This window comes from Drosophila virilis, chromosome 2 (genome assembly GCF_030788295.1).
Source record: "Drosophila virilis strain 15010-1051.87 chromosome 2, Dvir_AGI_RSII-ME, whole genome shotgun sequence".
NCBI classification, from domain to species: Eukaryota; Metazoa; Arthropoda; class Insecta; order Diptera; family Drosophilidae; genus Drosophila; species Drosophila virilis.
In genome coordinates this window covers 19,209,703-19,229,330 of record NC_091544.1, presented here as the reverse complement: position 1 = coordinate 19,229,330, position 19,628 = coordinate 19,209,703, and the positions used below count along the sequence as shown (strand labels likewise).

Sequence of the window (19,628 nt, the reverse complement as noted above, 5' to 3'; positions counted from 1 at the left end):
TTATTATTATATTTTATGTCATTACTGGGGTGCTATAAACAAACCAATAGACTTGAAAAAAAAGCAGCGTCAGCATCGAAGCGCTGGCGTATGCAACGGTTTTTAAAGTGCGCAGACTTTTCGCTTGCATCATGCGTTCTAATATTATAATCTTATTTAAGTGCTCAACTAGTTTCATTTTGCGAAATTCAAAATACAAATCAAAGCGCCAGACAATTTCATAACAGAAATTTGCATTACTCAAAAAAAAAAAAGCAAGAACAACAGAAATAACAATGCGAATTCGCAAGAAAATGAAAACAAGCCGCCTGCCCGAAGTAAACAACATAAGTGACGTCAAAAAACAAAAGCAGAAAAAAAAACACGAATGGGCTGTGAGAGAGAAAGAGTGAGTAAAAGCGCGAGCGGAAGCTTTGTAAATAATTTTATTTATTAATCAAATGGGGAAAAACAAACTGCCAAGCAATGCGAACAAAAACAGATGAAAAAGGCGCACAAAAATAAAAAACCAAAACAACAACAAACGCAACAGACTGTACCCGAGCAGCTGCGCGGTCGCTACTTTGCTGCTGCTCTCCACTGCCGCATGCCCCCAGCGCAGGCATTCGAGAACCCAAATGGAAAAGTGGAAGTGAAAGAAGCAACAGACGAAGAGACAAAAACGTCGGTCTACTGCCGCTACTGACTGTGAATGTGTGGGTGAGCGACATGCGCACACACGACTGCCCTCTCTCCTTCTCTCTCTCGCTCTCTCTCTCTCTCTCTCTCTCTCTCTCTCTCTCTCTCTCTCTGACTGCTGCGACCAAACAGCTGAACAATCAAAACAAATCATCGAGCGCGTGAGCTTTCGCTTGCTGTACTTGGCGTGTTTCTGTCGCCGAGCTTTCAAAACTTTATCAATCGGTCAAGAACGTTTGACAAGCGCGGACACGGAACGCAACAAAACACAATTCATGGGTGCATTTGTGTGTGTAACAGCACTCAACACACACACTCACATACTACAGAGTGTGATAATCAAAATAAAACACAAAAATTATTTTTATTGTCGTTTTGTACATGCCAGAAACGCTGATAGAATGAAGAACGAGCGTCAATGCAAAGCGTGCAAATCAAAGTAAATACAGAAAAATATATGTATAATAAACAAATTATAAATTCAATTAAAAAGTAGTAGTTGTTGTGCTCATAATTCAATTAGTGTACGATTAAAACAAGTCAGAAAAACGGCTACAAAAAGCGCTCTGATCATACGAGTTTAAGTTAATCAACTCAGGTGCGAGGCGTTTATTTAAACACACTCGCTCAGACAATCCGAACTAGTTTCAATATTCAATCACATAAAAACGCGCAAAGCAAAAAAAAAACATCTAAGCACATTTGCATAAATAAATAAAGCAACAAACATTAAATAAAAATAATATTAAAAAAAAAAAAAACAACAGCAACGCTGCCAAATTTAAAGAGTGCTGGAATTTGACTACAAAAATTCTTACGTTGGCGTCGACGTCTGCCTATCCACTCACACACACGCTTTATCGCACACACACATCCACACATCTGCACGCACACAAAGAGGAGAGCGCGCGCGCGCGTGCAGAGCGAGCTTTGGTTTTTACTCGAGTTCTCAGCGCGTGCTTTGATCAGTTGTTCGCAACGCGCTCAGCTGCTCGGTCGAAATCACCGCAAAATTGACAGCAACAAATACAAAACGGTTACAAAAGCGTCCACAAAAGCTTAAAGTTGTTGTAAATTTTTGCCATAATTATAAAGCAAATATACGTTATATGCTCGAACCTAACGTGTGCCATCAAGTGTCAGTGTCAGTGTTGAGCAGTTGAAAATAAAGCAACAACAGCTTTACTCTTTCAACTATCACACGTCCAGCCGTACTACGACAACAGCAACAACAAGTATATATGTATATAACGGCAAACTAAGTACATATAAGAAGTCTTCGGACCGTATGTTTCTTTCTGGCGACAGGCTGATAAGATTTCGCCGCGAGTGTATATAATATTTTAATTTAACTTATCAAAATTTATACAAAGTGTGCATGCATAGTTTTTGTGTTATAAATGTTATTTCTGTTTTAATCGCCACATGTGTGACCCAGTTTAAAAACAAAAAAGAAATAAATAAATAAATCCAATCGACAAAAAGCGTGTTCAACAACAACAACAACAACAACAATGAAGCATACGATTTACATATAAAAAGAGCAAGCTCCTCCTCTCGCCCGCTTCTCACACATGCGTGTCCATGCATATGAATTAATTAATGAAAGAAAATATACAGTAATAAAAATGTTTGTATAAACATTTCTAGCAAATTACTTAACCGTTTTTGTATATAAAAGAAAAAACCCCTCCGACACGGAAGTCAAAACGAACGCTTTAAAGACGATTTACAACACCACGAAGTCCCCTCAACTGGAATTGTTTATACTTCTATAGTATATCATTTTAATACCACACGCTGCTAAATTATAAGGTTGGTATTCCAGCGAGCTTACATATGTACACATTGGGAGAATATATAAAAAAATATATTTACATACATATATACACATGGACATAAAAATTTTCATTTTAAATGCCAGACGACGACCCAATAATCCACAAAAGCCTTAAATGCGTACAAATCTGCAAGAGAAATAAATGTTAATAAAGAAAATGCCAAACAAATTAATTATGGGCTACGAATGGGAAGCCAGCCTATATTTAATTATTCTACTTCAAGCACAATGTGAGCCGTAAAACAAAAGAGAAAGTTAACATTTTTTACGACCCTTTTCCAACTGAGCCACAAACTGGAAATTCTTATTGGAATCAGCCAAAGCTTTCAAGTCTTTAAATCTATAAATCTAAAGATCGTATTGTGATTTACCAATAGCTGGAAAGAAAATAAAAAGACAAACAAATTTGTAGTCCCCTTTGAGAAACGAAAAAAAAAATGGTAATCGAACCGAATATTTCAACAAACTCTACAAATACACAGATCATATTGTAATTGCTTGCAACTTCATTTTCTTTCAATTCTTGGAGCTGTCCAAATGAAGTTATTTATGTGCCTCCGAACCAATTAAAATCTCAACTCATCCCAGAAAATGTACAGAATTCACATAGACTCATATTCCGCTCTCAGAGCAGAAATTTGAAATTGAAATCATGTAATGCGAGACCTTGCCGCAAAGCGGATCGCATAGAACCATAAACAAGCTCGCATTTGTTTATGCTTAGTCCATAAAACTGAGCTCAAAACTTAAGCGTTTCCTGTTTTAAGCACACAAAAAAAAAAAAAAAACAGCACAATACAGCAAGTTTTCCCCAGCAGCTGTTGTCTGAACCCGCCCCTCACGTAAAGCTAACCGAGATCGTAAAAATGTGTTCAAATCTTTCGATTATTCGAATAATATATATGTATATAGAGGGATTTTTACTATTGTATCTATTGAACATTAGGTGTATATAATCATATAATAAGGCAAATACATTTCCAAAATTTGTTGCAAATGCATATGCTAAGCATGTGCTCTAGTGGGGAGTGCTCGACTACGTGATACCCTGCAAGTTATATAATACGCAGGGTCAAACTTGGCAGATTAAATTGCAAACTAAAATAGATACTAAACCTAAACATAGTTCTCGAATCTTTCATTTCCAGTGCGGTCAGTTTGATCTGATGAACAACAACCTGATAATACCCTTTTTTTCTTATACAATTCCAATGAGTATTAAGAAACAAACAAAACAAAAAAAAACCTCCCCAAATAAAATTTGAAATTGATTTCAATTTGAATTTCGAATTTCAACGCGTTCAGAGAGTTCAGTGTCAGTGCGCGAAAATTCAAGGCTGAAAAAGTGTTGACTCGCCGACGATCGTAGGCTGGGAGGGAGGTGGGCAGAGCGGTAGGTAGAGTCAGACAAACACAAAACCCAATCGAGTTGAATGCCTAGAAACCGGCCATATGTTGGGCAAATATCAATACTGGAGCCTCCCTCCCTGTCTCTCTCTCTCTCTCTCTCTCTGCCTCAGTCTTTGCCTTTGCATATGTATAGCCAGTTTTTTAGCCGCAGCTCAGATCAAAAAAAAAAACTCATGCACATGTCCCCAAGTCCGACCCTCCTCTAGCTCAACACACGCCTCATTTGCTTTTAGGCGCCGCTTTATTACGTATACGACTGGGCCTCCAGCTGTCTGAGAAACTGCTTGACTTAATTGACTTAACAGCGCCAGTTGAATACTGTCACATCACCTTATGCCATTGTTCTCCTACTCTATACTATACATCTAGATATATATGTATATATATATATCACAAGCTATGCCTTAGGCAATGACTCAACAGTTGAGTGGACGATAAGAAGGGCCGCTGATAAAGCGGCCAAAAGGAGCACAAGCTAAAGCGAGTTGGCAGGTTAATCGGCTGCTCAAAAACTGTTGACTTTGAACTGGCAAATTTATGATTTCTGATCCCTGAAACAACGATATAATTAAGAAATTCAACATGCAATTTCCGCACAGCTTTGGTTTAAGTTTATTTAACAAACGAAGGGAATTAAGTCTTAGCTTTGAAAAGTATTCAAATAATGCGCTATCTGCATATGCATATTTTTCAGACAGTTAAACGATTTTGATAAAATGATAAGAGGTTTGTTGCCCGAAAACTGGAAACTCTAGAAGCTGCCAATGTATTTTCTATATGCACTTTTTATTTTGCAGCATTTCTTATTTTCATTTCTTCAAGTCTTCGCATAGAACTCGTTAAATGATTCAAAATTGCATTACTACCATTAGACGCTTGCAAATTGAAACTAGCAAAAACTAAACAAATTGATTTTTGTCTATTTTCTTAAATGTAGCATTTTCCAATAGTCTGAAATATAAAATTTGTATATAAACTTTCAAAACAGCTCATTACCGCCTTTTCGTCTCTTTTGTTGATTTGGTGGAATGGTTCTCATATAATTGCCTTTCCTGACGATTTGTAATACCATAAACTATCTCGACATATCGAACTGTTTGACTGACTGACTGACTGATTGACTGATTGACTGATTGGTAATTAACGCACGGGCCAAACTGCAAGAGCTAAGAAGCTGAAATTTGCGCTATACGAAGGGTTTCGAGATATTCCACCCGCAATTGTGGAAAAATCGTGAAAAACGTTTCTATGTAACTTTTTGGTTTACCTTCCGATCGGCCTCAAACACAATTTCAAAGTTCTTTGATCAAATTCATTTGAGACATGTTTTCCACTTTTCGGAAAATGCATTCCACCTTGGTGGAAATGGGAGTCATAGATTTGGTGGGTGACATTTCGTGTTCAAATTTATTTCCAAAGATCTGTACGAAGAATCATTAGAGACGTGTCTCATGCTTTTTGAAGCTTGGCGAAAAAACTTAGCTTGACTTTTTGTTTTACCATCGGTTTCAAACTCATTTTTAAAGATCTTTATCAGAACCTATTTGACACGCCTTCGCAAAGTTTACCCTTTTTTGGATGGAAAATGCGGTTCAAATGTTTAATAAACGCACATTTTTTTATTCGACCTCTGATTCCAAAGTTTGGTTGTTTATTCGATGCACTTTAAATAGAAGTGGAAATTAAGATGGCACGGGTAGATTTCTATTTCCACGGGCGTTTAGCTAATGGGAAGGTAATATCTAAAATTTGATGCATAAAACGTTGCACGTGCAAGGCCGGGCAATACACGATAGTGTACACCTTCATATATATTTTGTTCAATCGGTTTGTTTTCATTAAAATAAAGTTTATAATAAGTACGAAACGACATTCCTTTAAACTGTCAATCATTAATTAATTATATGAATTCTAAAATTAGCAGCACTACAAAATTATCAGGAAAATTACAAATAGTTTGAATCGTAAGAATTAACATTTTATTAGAATTTCGATACTTAAGCACGAGCACGTCCTTGCGATACTTTGTCTGCTCGTGTCACGACAGGGGAGCAAGCCCAACTCGTAGCACTTCCATTTATTTAATTGGTCCGACAAGTCTATGGAATCTTGAATCCCGTTCTGATGCGATCGAAATGCTGATTGTGTTTCTCGCAGTTATTGCATCATTTCTCGATCTCTCGATTTCTTGATTCGCGTCGATTGCTGTTTAGCTTCCCCGTATCGATTGAGAGCAATTTGAGTGCATAGTTTAAAAGTGCTCATCACTTGATTTGTTTAACAAATTTCTATATAGTAGCTGGCACTTTCGTATGTGTATACAAATTTCTATATTCTATATACGGTCAATGCTTTGTCGGCCTTCAACTTTCTTTGTTGTTACTTTGTGCTTTTCTGGGCTGTGCGGCCTCTTCGGCCCGTTCGGATGCGGCCATTAAACAAACTTGTTTGCTTTTCTTTTATATAAAATATAAAATATCAACCATATACAGGGTGTATCTGTATACACACATATGTATACATCTATATCTTGATATCTGTTGTTGTTTTCCTGACTCATATCATTTATTCTTTGGTATTTGTCAATTCTAAAGCCAAAAAGGCCCTTTTTGTGGAATTCCTAGAATTTAATTTTTTTTTGCTTAACTTCAGTTTCTCTTGTTTTCATTTTCGTTTTGCTGTTCTTTCGATAAAAATAGATATCCAATAATGTTGACTGGACACTTCCGTTCAATAGTTATTTGTTTTTATATTTATTATTTTTCGCAAACAATTCGAGCATGTCTAACAAATAGTTTTTGCCTGTGGAAGTGAGAAGCTTATCGCGTTTTCCAGCTGTTCGATAGAGGCTGCCGATAAGGTGCGCGGATTGCCTTTTAAAGTTGTGCTGTCGCTAAAGATAACGAGAAAGTAAGGATCTTCGATGCACCGAAGACCTAATACCCTTGTAGACATTTCCCTTTTGCGGAAATGTGTGACTCGTGAAGCTCAAATGAGAAGGAAATCTGTTGGAGCACAACACGCGAATCAACTTTTGCTACGATCGTTCCTATGACAGCTATATGATATAGTAGTCCGATCCGCCGAACTCCGATTTACATATAATGTACTGCCTGTTACAGAAGACGGACATATGCAAAGTTTCAAGACGACAGTTTTAAGACAAGTTCGCATAGAAAAAGACAAACGGACAGTTACATACTTCATGACATTGTTAAAATACCCCTACAAGGGCATAAAAAGGAGATTATTTAGTCGGCATCGCTTATCGCCAACAACGTCTGCTTAATTTCTTTAGAAAGAAGCCGCTCACTTCTGGGCTATACGAAAGCATTCTGCCAGGAACAGAAGAAACAGTCTCGCATTTACGATGTTATAAATGTTTGTTTATCGCTTTCTTTGCTTGTGTCTTCAGTTTGACTGTTAACAAAAAGGCGATAACAATGAGTCTTTTCTGCATCCCATTAAATCTTAATAAAAATGTTTAAATCCAAAAAGAAAATCTCCTCTAAGCTCGACTTTTAAGTTTTCGCCCCAGCTTTCCCGTCTCACATCCTCCTGTATGCATTTTGTGCTTCGAAAAGTTGATGAACTTTTGCTCAGCTTTCTAAATAAAAGCCCCATTCTGTCTTTCTGCATACTTGAAGGGCTTGTGCACATGTGCCTCCTTTAAGAGGGAGAGCGGGTGGGACGCAGAGAGATTTTGTTCCCAGAAGCTGGCAACGTGCTTTTGCCCCAATGTGTGTGCCTGGGCTCCTTATCAGCTCGGCGCTGTAGTTCGCATCGTCACTGGCACGAGGCGGAACGCTGATAAGCAGTTGCAACGCGCAGCTCAGACATCAGACATCAGACATCAGAAGCCGGGCAATCATCAGAAGCCGTGCCCTGATACGCAGCTCACGTGTACCTGCAATGTATCCGATTAAATTGGATGCTATATGTATGTAGAAATATGTATATATATGTGCATATCTATAGTATTTGCATGTAGTTTAATGCATTTGATGTTTGGTTGAGTGGAAAGTTGTCTGGCCGGTCACGATTTCGATTATTAAAGCCTTTTTATTTGATGTTATCTGAACTTGCTTTTAGGGTCTACGTACATGCATATATTTCACAGTATTTGCCTAACATTTCAGACGATTTGCGCTAATTTCTGTGTGTATTGTGCACAAATATGTTGCTAAATCAATATAAATTGATTTCAATTATTTATCTATTAGCGAAACAGCTGGCAAGCAATTCATATATATATATATACGTACAGGAATACATATGTGGTTCTATATGTGGTTTCCGAACGCGTATTGTTATTGAATGAGGCTGGCATCAGCATGCGAAATGCACGGCTGAAAAAAAGGTAGATCTAAGAAAGAACGAAAGATAGAGATGTGTGAAATATCTATATTTACATATGTATGCATGTATATGGTAATGTATGACCTTTCTATGCGATTCTCAAATGTACTTTCCTTTCGCTTAAGCTTTTTGAGCCTCTTAACTATTTTACCAAGAGTGAGTCAATGTAAACGGGTTCGCAAAGCTATTGATTTGACAATCCGTATTGTTAGATCGATTTAATAAACCATGTGCCCGCCTATTGTTTAGCAGTTAGTTCTTTGAACCGTTAACCCTAGACCAATACATTCGGTCAAAGGTATTACGATATTAAGTAATTGCATTTTTCAATTGCTTTCCGCAACTGAACGGTAATTAGCCAATCTGTTGCAGTTCTATAGCTAAACCCATTGGTTCCGATCACTTCCTGCCCCTCACCCTCACCACTCTCTGTCGCAAGTCCCAACTTGCGTCAGCTGTTTGTATAATAGCTATGAACTGAATAATATAAAAGTCCATAATTTGACGAACGCCTGTTATATCATCAATTGACAGCCACTTGAGGCCCCCTTGCTGTCCCCTTTTTCGATATACAAAACGGACATATTAATATGAAAAACTATATAAAACAACAGCGCCCCCGCATGCCGCGTGTTTATGGGGCCTATTCTTAGCTATAAAACTGGCGCCCTAAAAGCGCGTACTAAAAATAGGTAGAATAGCGGTGGGTGGAGGAGGTGGAGGAAGGAACTTGCACTTGGCGGTAACTGTGGCTACCTCAACATCAATTTCTCTGGCTGTGAGTGTGTGTGTGTGTGTGTGTGCTTGTACGTGTCGTCTCTATTGCGTGTACCTCAAAAATAAAACAATGCCAGGCCGAAAGCAACAAGAAAACTAAGCAAAAGTGACTTGCACAAAATGCCAAACAAAGAAAATAGAAAGAGAGCGAGAGAGCGAGAGAGAGCAGCCGTGTGCGCGGATAAGTATGAAATCCAACAAAAATTGCATGCACTCGGAACATGTGACAGCGATGACGACAGCGACGCTGTTATTGTTGCTGTTCAGTGTTGACAAATAAAAACTGTCGACCAGATGGGCGAAGGGGGTGATACGAGTGTCAAAGGGGGCGACTAGAACTAGTCAGTGACCCATTGATAATGCACAACGGAAGTTGCGAGCTCGTTCAACGATCAAAATCAACACAAACCCAACTTTCCGGTGCAATGAAAGAGAGCGAGAGTGCAATATATTTGCCCGTGTGTCTGTGTGTGTGTGTGTGCTTATATGGTTGACATTTTTTTTTTTTGTCTTTGTCAGACTGCATGCGCTCTCGCAAAAGAAACTGATAATGCAAAGTGTGTCTGTGTCGCGAGGCTTATGCAACGTGACAGAGTTCTGATTTACAAAATTGAATTTCTTTTGTTGTGTGAGGCAAAACAAAGCCAGTTGTTGGTCAGTCTATAGGACAACTGCATGCTTGAATATTTATCCGATCTATTCGCTTATATTTTCGCAAACCTTAAGCAGTATGGCAGCCACACGACATGTACACCTTCATAGTTGCCTGTGTTTTTGTGTGTGTGTGTGTGTGTGTGTGTGTGTGTGTGTGTCAAGAATTCTAGTATATATTCTGGCGAAATGTAAAAGCTTCCCAAGCGCTGGCGTTTTGTTATTGTAACGATATTTTATTTACACACGAAAAAACCCGTCGACTGCGAGCCAAAGCAACCAAAAAGCTTTAGATTATTTACTACATATGCATGCATATACATATACACTCACACGCACGCTTTATACATTTATACGAAAATGGCGACAAAAGCAAACAGTCAAAAAACAGAAACAGAGCGCATACGTTGGGTGTACTTTTGAGAGAGAGAGAGAGAGAGAGAGAGAGAGAGTGAAAAAGAGAGAAACATGGAGAGAAACAAACAGCCCACGCTCTCAAAAGCTTTTTACAAGCACCTAGTTTTGTTTACAACTCTTTGTTGTATCGGTGTGTGTGTGTGTGTGTGTGCGTGTGTGTAAAACAAAGGCAACACTGCGATAAATTATAAATTCAAAACAAAATATAAAAAATAAACAGTTTTGACCTTGAGGTTGGTTAATAACTGCACCCACAGCGCGCTGCCTGCTCTCTATGTGCTGCATGCGACTCTTCGCCCTTTTTCTCTCTCGCTCTCTAATTTGTTGATAGCTCGGCTGGCCTAACTGTTTTCTTTGTATTATTGCTCTTGATATACATATTTTGTTTATAATTATTGCACATTATTTCATTGTGTGTTGAAATTGCCTGTCTGCTGTGTTTACAATTTGATTCGAAATTTTTATACATTTTTGTAATATAAAATGTTTATTAATTTTGTATACATATATATTTGAATGTACATGTATATGACGTCATGAGCAGCTACTTTTGTTGGTGTGTTTTATTTGTTTTGGTCACGCCTTGTGGTCAGTTTTGTACTTTAAACCCTTCCCCCCACCACCAAAGTATCAACCAAAGCACGCTTCACGTGCATCCCACGCGTTTTTTTTTTGTGCCGTTTTGCTTTGCTTACACATGCAAAGCTTGAACATTCATACATACATATGTATGTACATGTATAAATGTGCATTATTTATTTATTATTTTTTCTGTATTTAGCATGTATCTTTCTTTTGTAATCATATGTTTTGCATCAGATGTTTCTTTTCGTTATCTTTATATTCTCGTCCTCCTCTGCAAACATTTCGCGTTTATTACCTCTTTCTGTAGTAAGCATGTTGTTCGCTATAATAATCTTCATGATAATTATACAGACATGCTCTTTTCAAAGCTTTTTTCGTGCTATCTCCCGCTTTTTCTCTTCGACACTTGCCCCATCAAAATGTTTGCTTGCTTTCGGCTTGCTTTGTATTTTCTGTACAATCCCACTTAAGTTTTTAAGTATTTTTTTGTTATTTATTGTGTCTGTTTTTTGCTATGCTTTTCGGCAACAAATTTGTAATAAATTCTATTTGCTATTTTGCCTATTCCCATTCGTAGCTTTTGTATATAAACGCTTGCCATATGTTTCCTATATATACATACATACAGATGTATGCATGTACATACATACATACATACATACATATAAATGATTCTCCTAGAATACCCACATTTGTTCATAGAGGGCGCTTTTGATTCGAAATGAAAAAAAAAAAAATTGTTTGGCCTTCGACGCGTTCGGCAACCTTTGACGAATATTAAACAATTTAAATGCCAACAATGGGAAAGGGGGAGAGGGGGATTGTTGAAGAGGCGTGTTCGAGCAATAGGAATAATATGTAAGGAAACCAGAGAAACGAGCATTTAACTTAGCTAAAGTAGAATTGTTGTTATATTTGCCGTTTAAGTGCCGCTTTAGATGCTACCTAGTGTGCGTGTGTGTGCGTGTGTGTGTGTGTGTGTGTGTGTGTGTGTGTGTGTGTGTGCTTGGGCTCTGGTGTGTTCTCGTATGACCTTGACGAACGGGAGGCAATGCTCGGTCCACTCAAATGTTTTGCCTGTTGTAATTGATTCAGCTATCAGCTGTGAATATGTCGAGCTATCGCCCAAACCGACTGACTACATGCTACAGATAAGCTTTGTCGCCGGGGTGATATTAATTCCAAGGTCTGCGCATATATGTATGTATGTACATACATATGTATACATTACATTCATAGTTATGTTCACATATCAATGCATGCAAATATGTTCGATAATGTTAATCAGTTGATTTAATAATAACTAGGTTTAATGAATATGGAATGAAATTAAATTGTCGTTACTTTACAAAAATTGAAAAGAGAATGGGGTAATTTGAAATCTAATTGAAAATTATCTTAAGAAAATGTTATCGATAATAATATCGAAGAGTGATCGATGTTTAGATTGCCAGAAATGCTGTACTATTTCAACTGTCTATAACATATTCCTCAGACTGCGGCAACAACTTGATTGTGGCAAAAAGAAACATATCGATAACTTTATAGAGAATCTTCGGAGAATCTTCTTAATTGTAGATTAAAACAAATGATTATTTTTTCGATAACAATATCGATAACCGATCACATAATCTTCATCGATACATCAGTTAATTCCACAGCAGCTATAGTATAAATATACCTAATACATAAATTTGGAGACGATTTATTTATATAATGACTTTTTATCAACCCGAAAGCCCTCGTTGCTCGGTACACAATACTATTCTTGAATAATTTATTCTTGAAAAACTAAACCACAAAAAAAAAACAAATTATTGGTTAAAAATTAGTCAAGGATTTGCGGCTCAATTTTCCAATCAACGATTTGCATCTCTTTTGTACGAAATGCGCCGCAAGGAAATCCAGATACTAGATGCATTTCGCCGTTTAAATTTACGATCAAAAATCAACCAGAAGTTTCGTTTTCTTTGTAAACAAACTAATAAATATTTATAATCTACAAAGAAAAGAATAACAACAATAACAAACTGTGGAGTCACTTGCCTGGCGAAAGGCAAAAACCGTCGAGCCACGAAATTTACAAAAACAACAACAACAACAAAACCAACCAAAATAAGCGCATACTTATTTTGGCATAGTTTTTTTCTCTCTTCAATTTTATTTTGTTCCCTAATTTTGTTATTTAGTTTCTTTTGACTTGATTTCTCGTTTATTTTTATTTAAAAAAATCTATTTTTTTTATTGTACCTTTCTATTTTTGGTTCTAATTTGCGCAAAACAAAACTGCGAATAGTTTTAACAATAACAAAACGATCATGAAGGGTCGGGGGGGCTGGTGGATTTTGCGAAAAAAGAGATATGCAGAAATATAACAACAATAATAAAGAGTCAAATAGCCGTGAGATTATCTTTTGTTGTTTAACTTTGACTTGAAAGTTTTTCACTTTAGAAAAATAATTTTTAAAGATCCCCATAAATAATATGCGAATACTTGATGAAAATGATTCTTAAATACAATATAACATTTCGGTTGTGGTTCCATGGTAAATGTTTAGGTCCCACTCTCTCTTTCTCTCTCCCTCTCTTTCTCTGGTTCTCACAATCTAACACTCGCTCTCCCTGCCACGTGATTAGCCTCTACATCATTTGCATAGTAGCCCATCAATCATATACCACAACGCCTCAGTCTTGGCATTACAAATAATCAGTTTACAGTACAGTTCCGGCTCAGTTTCAGATAAATAACAAATAAATTGGAATCTGGCATTGCAAATGCAATTAGCATAAAAGTTAATAAGTAACGTTGTGTAAAGCAAAGAGCTGCTATAATGTGTATGTTATCGATACCGTAACAGTATCGATATAATCGTAAAAGCTAATATCTGTTTTATATTTCTGGTTATTATAAATAGTTGAAATATCGTTTTCTGCTATCGAACATCTAGCTAAATAATAAGAGTAAAAATAATAAACATCATACAACTTTTTAGTTATCGATAGCCATTGATTATCGATATCTAATATATTTTTCTGTATCGATGTGTCTACGCATATTCATATCGATATTTTTCGTAAGAAAATTATTGAGTTTGATTAATTTAATGTGTTAAATTTTCTGATCGATAGTTGCTTGAAATTGAAAAATTATCGATAAAAGTTGTCGCTGTTAATTTACGTAACCGTTTAGACTTTGCCGCGATCTGTTTAAATTATGATTTTATGGATAATTTAAAAGTTGCTAATGCCAATTCTTAAAGTTCAGACGTAGACACGGCTAAGAAATTCCGATTTCAGTGCTTAGCTATACTCGTTATTGTTGCTGTGAATGTGACGGGCCTTGAAGCTTGCTTTAGCCATTAAATATGCTATTAAAAACTATTTATGTTGAATTTAATCAGAAGTTCAAGCAACTAATTCATTTTTCTTAATATCTTTTGCAGCTATTCTAAAGCAACTGCGCAGTCGCAGCGCAGCGCCTGGGCGCCAGGCGCAGAGCACCAGCAACAACAGCAACAACAAGAGCAACAGCTGGCCATACACTTTCACTGCTCCCCTCCCCACCGCGTTGATCTCCACTTGCGGCGCCATGACTGAGAATCAGCTATACCCCATGTCATCGGAATTCTTTGACAGCGGCTCAAACAGCAGCAGCAATCCATTGAAATACGAACTATATGCGCTGGCCACGCCCACGCTGAGCATACAAACGGGCAGCTATATCGGCGGCAATAGCAACAACAGCAACACTAACACCAACACCAACACCAACAACAGCAACAACAACAACCACAACAATTCGAGTGCCATTTCGAGCAGCAGCAGCGGCAGCAGCTACACATCGAATGTGATGCTGAGCACAACTGCAATTAGCATACCGCGCAGCAATAATCCCAATCAGAGCCATCATCATAGTCACCATCACCATCATCCGTATCAGCAGCTGAGCGGTACGCCGACCTTGACGCCAACGCCGCGCCAGCAGCAACATCATTTGCACAGTTTGCCCAGCATGGCGCAACAGCAACAGTTGCAGCAGCAGCAACAACAGCAACAGCAGCAACAGCAGCAACAGCAACAGCAGCAGCAACAGCAACAACAGCAACAGCAGCAACAGCAACCACTGCAACTAGGCGAACTCTCCGACTTTGGACTGGATGCACTAGATGCTGCCTCATTGTCGCCGACGCTGCTGCAGGACGTTAGCCTGGGCGCTGCCTCGCCGCTCAGCTCCACGCTCTACAGCAGCGGCGGCAATGATACAAGCGGACACAATGCTGGCAGCAATAGCCGTGGCGGCGCCGGCAGCAGCAACTATTTTACGCCCGATCTGAGCTCCTGTCTCAGCCTGAACATGTCATCGGAGCAATCGCTGCTGCAGGATGTGGTCAGCGGCAGTGCATCGCTGTACGAGATGACGCCCAATTCGAATGCCATGTGGAGCGACATCAGCAGCGCCATTGTCCATACAAAACACGAGCCATTTAATCTAGATGATGATTATATCTTTCCCAACGACAAGGCCGAAATGCAGGCTGCCGAGCTGGCCGATTTGAATGGAGGTGACTTTTTGGATGTGATGAGCACCATTGAGGATTTGCTGCCCGCACAGAACGTTAACTTTCTGCTGTCGCCACAGTCGCAGACACCCGATGCGCTCGTGGGCCCACCTCTGGAGTTATTGCAGCAGCAACAGCAACAGCAGCAGCAGCTGCAAACGTTGCTGTCGCAGGGTCAACAGACGCAACAACAACAACAGCAAGCGGACACATTTGAACTGTACCATAGCACACCTCAGAAACCGCCATCTCAATTGGGCTCTAGTTTCTCGCCGGGCAGCCAGGCGTCGCAGTCGCCGCTGACGCCACCGCCGCATGCCAGCCGCTCTCAATATCAGCTGGTCAAGTCGCGCAATATGCAGGAGCTGCTAAAGAAGGGCATGGCCATGTCCTCGCCGCCTGACCGCCATTCACTGCTCAGTCAAACGGCTGCGCTCAGTCCGGGCGGCAGTAGCAGCGGTTTTGGCAGCGCCGCCAGCGGCAACAGCACCACAATTGCCACCACAAATGCCAATCAGAGTCCCGGTCAGGTGGTCATAACCGAGGCGCCGCCGGGCGGCGTACGCAAATCGGTTGGCTATCAGACGGGCGCCGGCGCCGTGGAGAGCTCACAACTGTCGCGTCTTTCGTCGTCGGCGCCAACGCATTTGGGGCTGGAGCACATCTGGATGCGACGGGAGCCGCGACAGCATTTACTATCAACCGGCTCGCTGGCCGAGGCCGAGAGCTTCTCCTCGCTTAGCACCGGAAGCGTTTTATCGCCCGATGGCATCGACTTCTCCCAGGATGACGAGGACGATGCATCCAGCGAGAATAGCGACAACTACGACGACTTCAGCAGCGACAATTGTGAGTCAAATTGGTACATCATAAATTCGATATATATTAACTATATCTCTTTCTCTCTCCCACCCACTCTCTCCTAGGCGGCTCTGGGGATGAGGATGAGACACGCACATCGACACCGAATCAGCTCAGCAGCAGCAAGGGCAAGGAGCGTTTCTTTTGGCAGTACAATGTACAGGCCAAGGGGCCGAAGGGCAAGCGGCTCGTCTTCCAGTCCAAGCTAGAAGATCCCCATGTGCTCAACGAAGTCACAGATCCCGTGTTCAGTCCCACCTGCTCCGTGCGCGGCATTAAAGTGTATAAGGTGCGTCCAAATAGCACTTGAACCAAATAGAAAAGATAATCATAAACATTTGAAGAATTAAAGACGCTGGGATAGGATAGAAAAATAGTTGCATCCAATACCCTCAATCAGGGCTACAAATCGGCTTTTAAGTGAATAACAACGCGTCTTAAGTTTCGGTTTATGAACCAAACCTAAAACAAAAGCAAAAATATGGTTTTGGTAGAAATAAAAAACCAATGAGAGAGAGAGAGAGACCCAATCGAAGAGAAAATAACGTTGGGTCTAGCAATTCTATTATTTAATTAAATTTTCCAGCCCTGGTTTCTAGGAGTCTTAATGTCGTAGCATTGATCTCAATAGTAAAATCCTGGCAGCACCTGGGTGACAACTTTCTTGATAAACTATCGAACATGTCAAAACTAGGAATTAACAATAAGGTTTAGAGGGACGCAAAGCAAAGAATCGCTTAATAGGGATTAGCCAGACCTACTGCTTCAACCAGGGTAACCTAACAATACCCAACTGATAAATTAATTAGTTTTTGACCTACTTTTAATCATATTTGGTTTTATATATTTAAACAAACAGCACAGCGGCAAGGCTCGCAAGGGGGATGGCAACGATTTGACGCCAAATGCGCGCAAGCTGCATAATATTGGCAAGGAACTGGACAAGCTGAGTCGCACCATCAACGATATGACACCAGTGTCGGAGCTTCCCTTCAATGTGCGTCCCAAGTCGCGCAAGGAGAAGAACAAATTAGCCTCTCGCGCCTGCCGTCTGAAGAAGAAGGCCCAGCATGAGGCTAATAAGATCAAACTATATGGGTTGGAAATTGAGCACAGTGAGTCGAGTTGAAATACGTTTAGGGCCTTTAAACGATACTTATTTTGAAATTTGATTCAGAGCGTTTGATCAATGGCATTGCCGAGCTGAAACAGGCGCTGGCGCTGAAGCATCGCACAAAGAGTCAGGGCGAGTCGACCGAGGAGGTGGACCAGCAAATACAACACATTTATGCAACGGCTACATGTGAGTTGGACATAGAATATGATAACATAGAATTGAACAATGAATTCCGAATTTTGTTTTTGTATATCCTATAGCGGGCATACGCATTGCGGGCGGCTCTACAGACTTTGTGAATAAAGTCTTGGAAAATATGCGAGGCGGCATGCCCAACGGTGGGCTCGAGGATCTGCGTAAATCATAGACCAAATAATCCAAAGCATAAACGAACCGCCCATCAAGTTTAGACTTAAGCATTGATTAGCATGTAGCCACAGCCCCCGCCAACTAGATCCCCAGCCCAGCCATCCACAACGCTAAGAATGTAACCCAGAAACTAGACTAACCAAACATCAATTTTCAAAAAATGTTCTGCTTGAGTGCGTGATAATATGTGAATGATAACCTGATAAGAGCGAAAGTGAGAAATAGTTGTAACTGTGATTTAAGAGCCTGGCTTCGTGTGCAACAGATAAGTGCAACCTGTGCAACAAGCTATTTGGCCAGCGCAAAAATTAAAGAGAAAAGAATTCCCCGAGGTAAATGTAAAAGAAATACAAAAATTGCTAAAAAACGAAACAAACTGTAAAGAAAGAGGCAACTACAAACACAAAAACACTACAAAATTTTGTTTAGTTTATAAGAAAAAGAACGAAAGAAAAAATTATGGAGGTAATGCAAAGAAAACGAGTCTAGGAATTAGCTACCAGTTTTACCTGCTTACGACATAAGTTTTTGATTTTGTTAAAACATTTGAATTGCGAGACAAATTTGGGCTACGCTCTAACTAAACAAGCACTTACATATTTAATTACATATATACATATATAACTATATATATATACAACTGCGATTTATTTGTTTAAGTTTTGATGCTATATAAAACAAGATGTATAAATTGGTTCAATGTCTAGCTTTAAGTTTTTCTATATCTATTCGCTAAAACGGAGAGCTTTTACTTTTTTTTAATTAATAGTTATATCCATATATATAAAGCAATTATGTTCATTATGTTTGTTGGCCCCACCCGCCCCCACATACATTTTAATTGGTCCTAGGTTGTCAGTCTTTAAGTTTTTGTTTGATCCTAAGTTAAACTGAAAATAATTTTGCTTTATTGAATTCGACTGCATTTTTGCTGTTAAATTTGATGCATCTTTTGATTACTTTTACTGTACATCTATCTATATAGATCTAATATATATACATATATACATATATGCGTGGTGATATAATTTTAATTTTTCTTTGTATGCTTCGATTTTGTTCAGGTAAAACCTTTGGCTAATAAAATGCTTATCAGGTTTTACGTACTATATACGTTTAAGTTTTATATAAATTAAACCATATTATTTACGTTTCGCATATTAATTACCTTCAATACAATAACCTTATTTATTACTTAAGGCAAAACAAACAATTGCAAAACTTAAATTACATTCATTTTTTAATTTTAGTTGCGGGTCGCTCTTTGAAGTGCATACGAACGAATTAAGTTTCAAATACAAAAACACCAAAAAAAAAAAACTAAAAACAACAAGCTTAACACACTTTGAGTTTTATTATGTTCGATTTATATGTATATACACATACATATGTATATATATATACATATATTAATCATTTTGATCATGTTCGCATGTTTATTAGATTTTTTAAAGAACGTTTTGCTCTGCTTCGATGCTAATTTTGTGATATTTGTATTGAGTATATTTGTTAGAGATTCGTGGGTCTTAAGTTTTTTCTGGGTTGGGGCTAGTCTAGCCTTATCATTGCTATTTGTTGCGCAACAAGTTGTGTTCAGTTGATATCAAAAAAACTAAAAGAAAAAAAAGTAAGAAAAAGATTCAAAACATTCTAAAGGCGTTTAGTCTGGACTTTTTTGTTTTTTGTTTTGTTTGGTTTACGTTGCTTTCCTTTGATAAATGAGAACGAAAATACAAATATAAAATACAAAAGTGATTCAAGTTAAAAACTTAGAACTTAGGCACTCGTATCACACACTGAGTTGAGCACGTGACAAACAAATTGTAGTACTTAGATTAGGCTTACAAAAAAGATGGAAAAGAAACATATATGGAACTAATGTATATGTTTGTAAAATATACACAATTAACGATTGGCCATCAGTTTTGATTAGGGTTTTCAAATTCATGTTTTAGGAGCTTCAAATCCATAAGTGATATGAATACGAATTCAAAATTACATTACG

The 19,628-nt window shown here is 38.6% G+C and overlaps 1 protein-coding gene across 2 annotated transcripts in view; it reads left to right on the top strand.

Moving 5' to 3' along the window:
• Nucleotides 1-18,986, top strand: part of REPTOR (repressed by TOR) — a 30,380-nt gene extending 11,394 nt beyond the window's left edge. Inside the window, exons 1-6 of one of the 2 annotated variants that reach the window (XM_015171943.3) lie at nucleotides 898-2,493; nucleotides 14,161-16,125; nucleotides 16,203-16,426; nucleotides 16,997-17,252; nucleotides 17,315-17,440; nucleotides 17,515-18,986. In XM_015171943.3, coding sequence (XP_015027429.1) covers nucleotides 14,307-16,125; nucleotides 16,203-16,426; nucleotides 16,997-17,252; nucleotides 17,315-17,440; nucleotides 17,515-17,621 — 2,532 coding nt within the window. In that variant the 5' untranslated portion in view covers nucleotides 898-2,493; nucleotides 14,161-14,306 and the 3' untranslated portion in view covers nucleotides 17,622-18,986. Of the gene's footprint in view, nucleotides 1-897; nucleotides 2,494-14,160; nucleotides 16,126-16,202; nucleotides 16,427-16,996; nucleotides 17,253-17,314; nucleotides 17,441-17,514 lie in introns of those variants that run through there. The other variant, XM_002053350.4, reaches the window with a different exon arrangement.
• The last annotated feature ends 642 nt before the right edge of the window (nucleotides 18,987-19,628 follow it).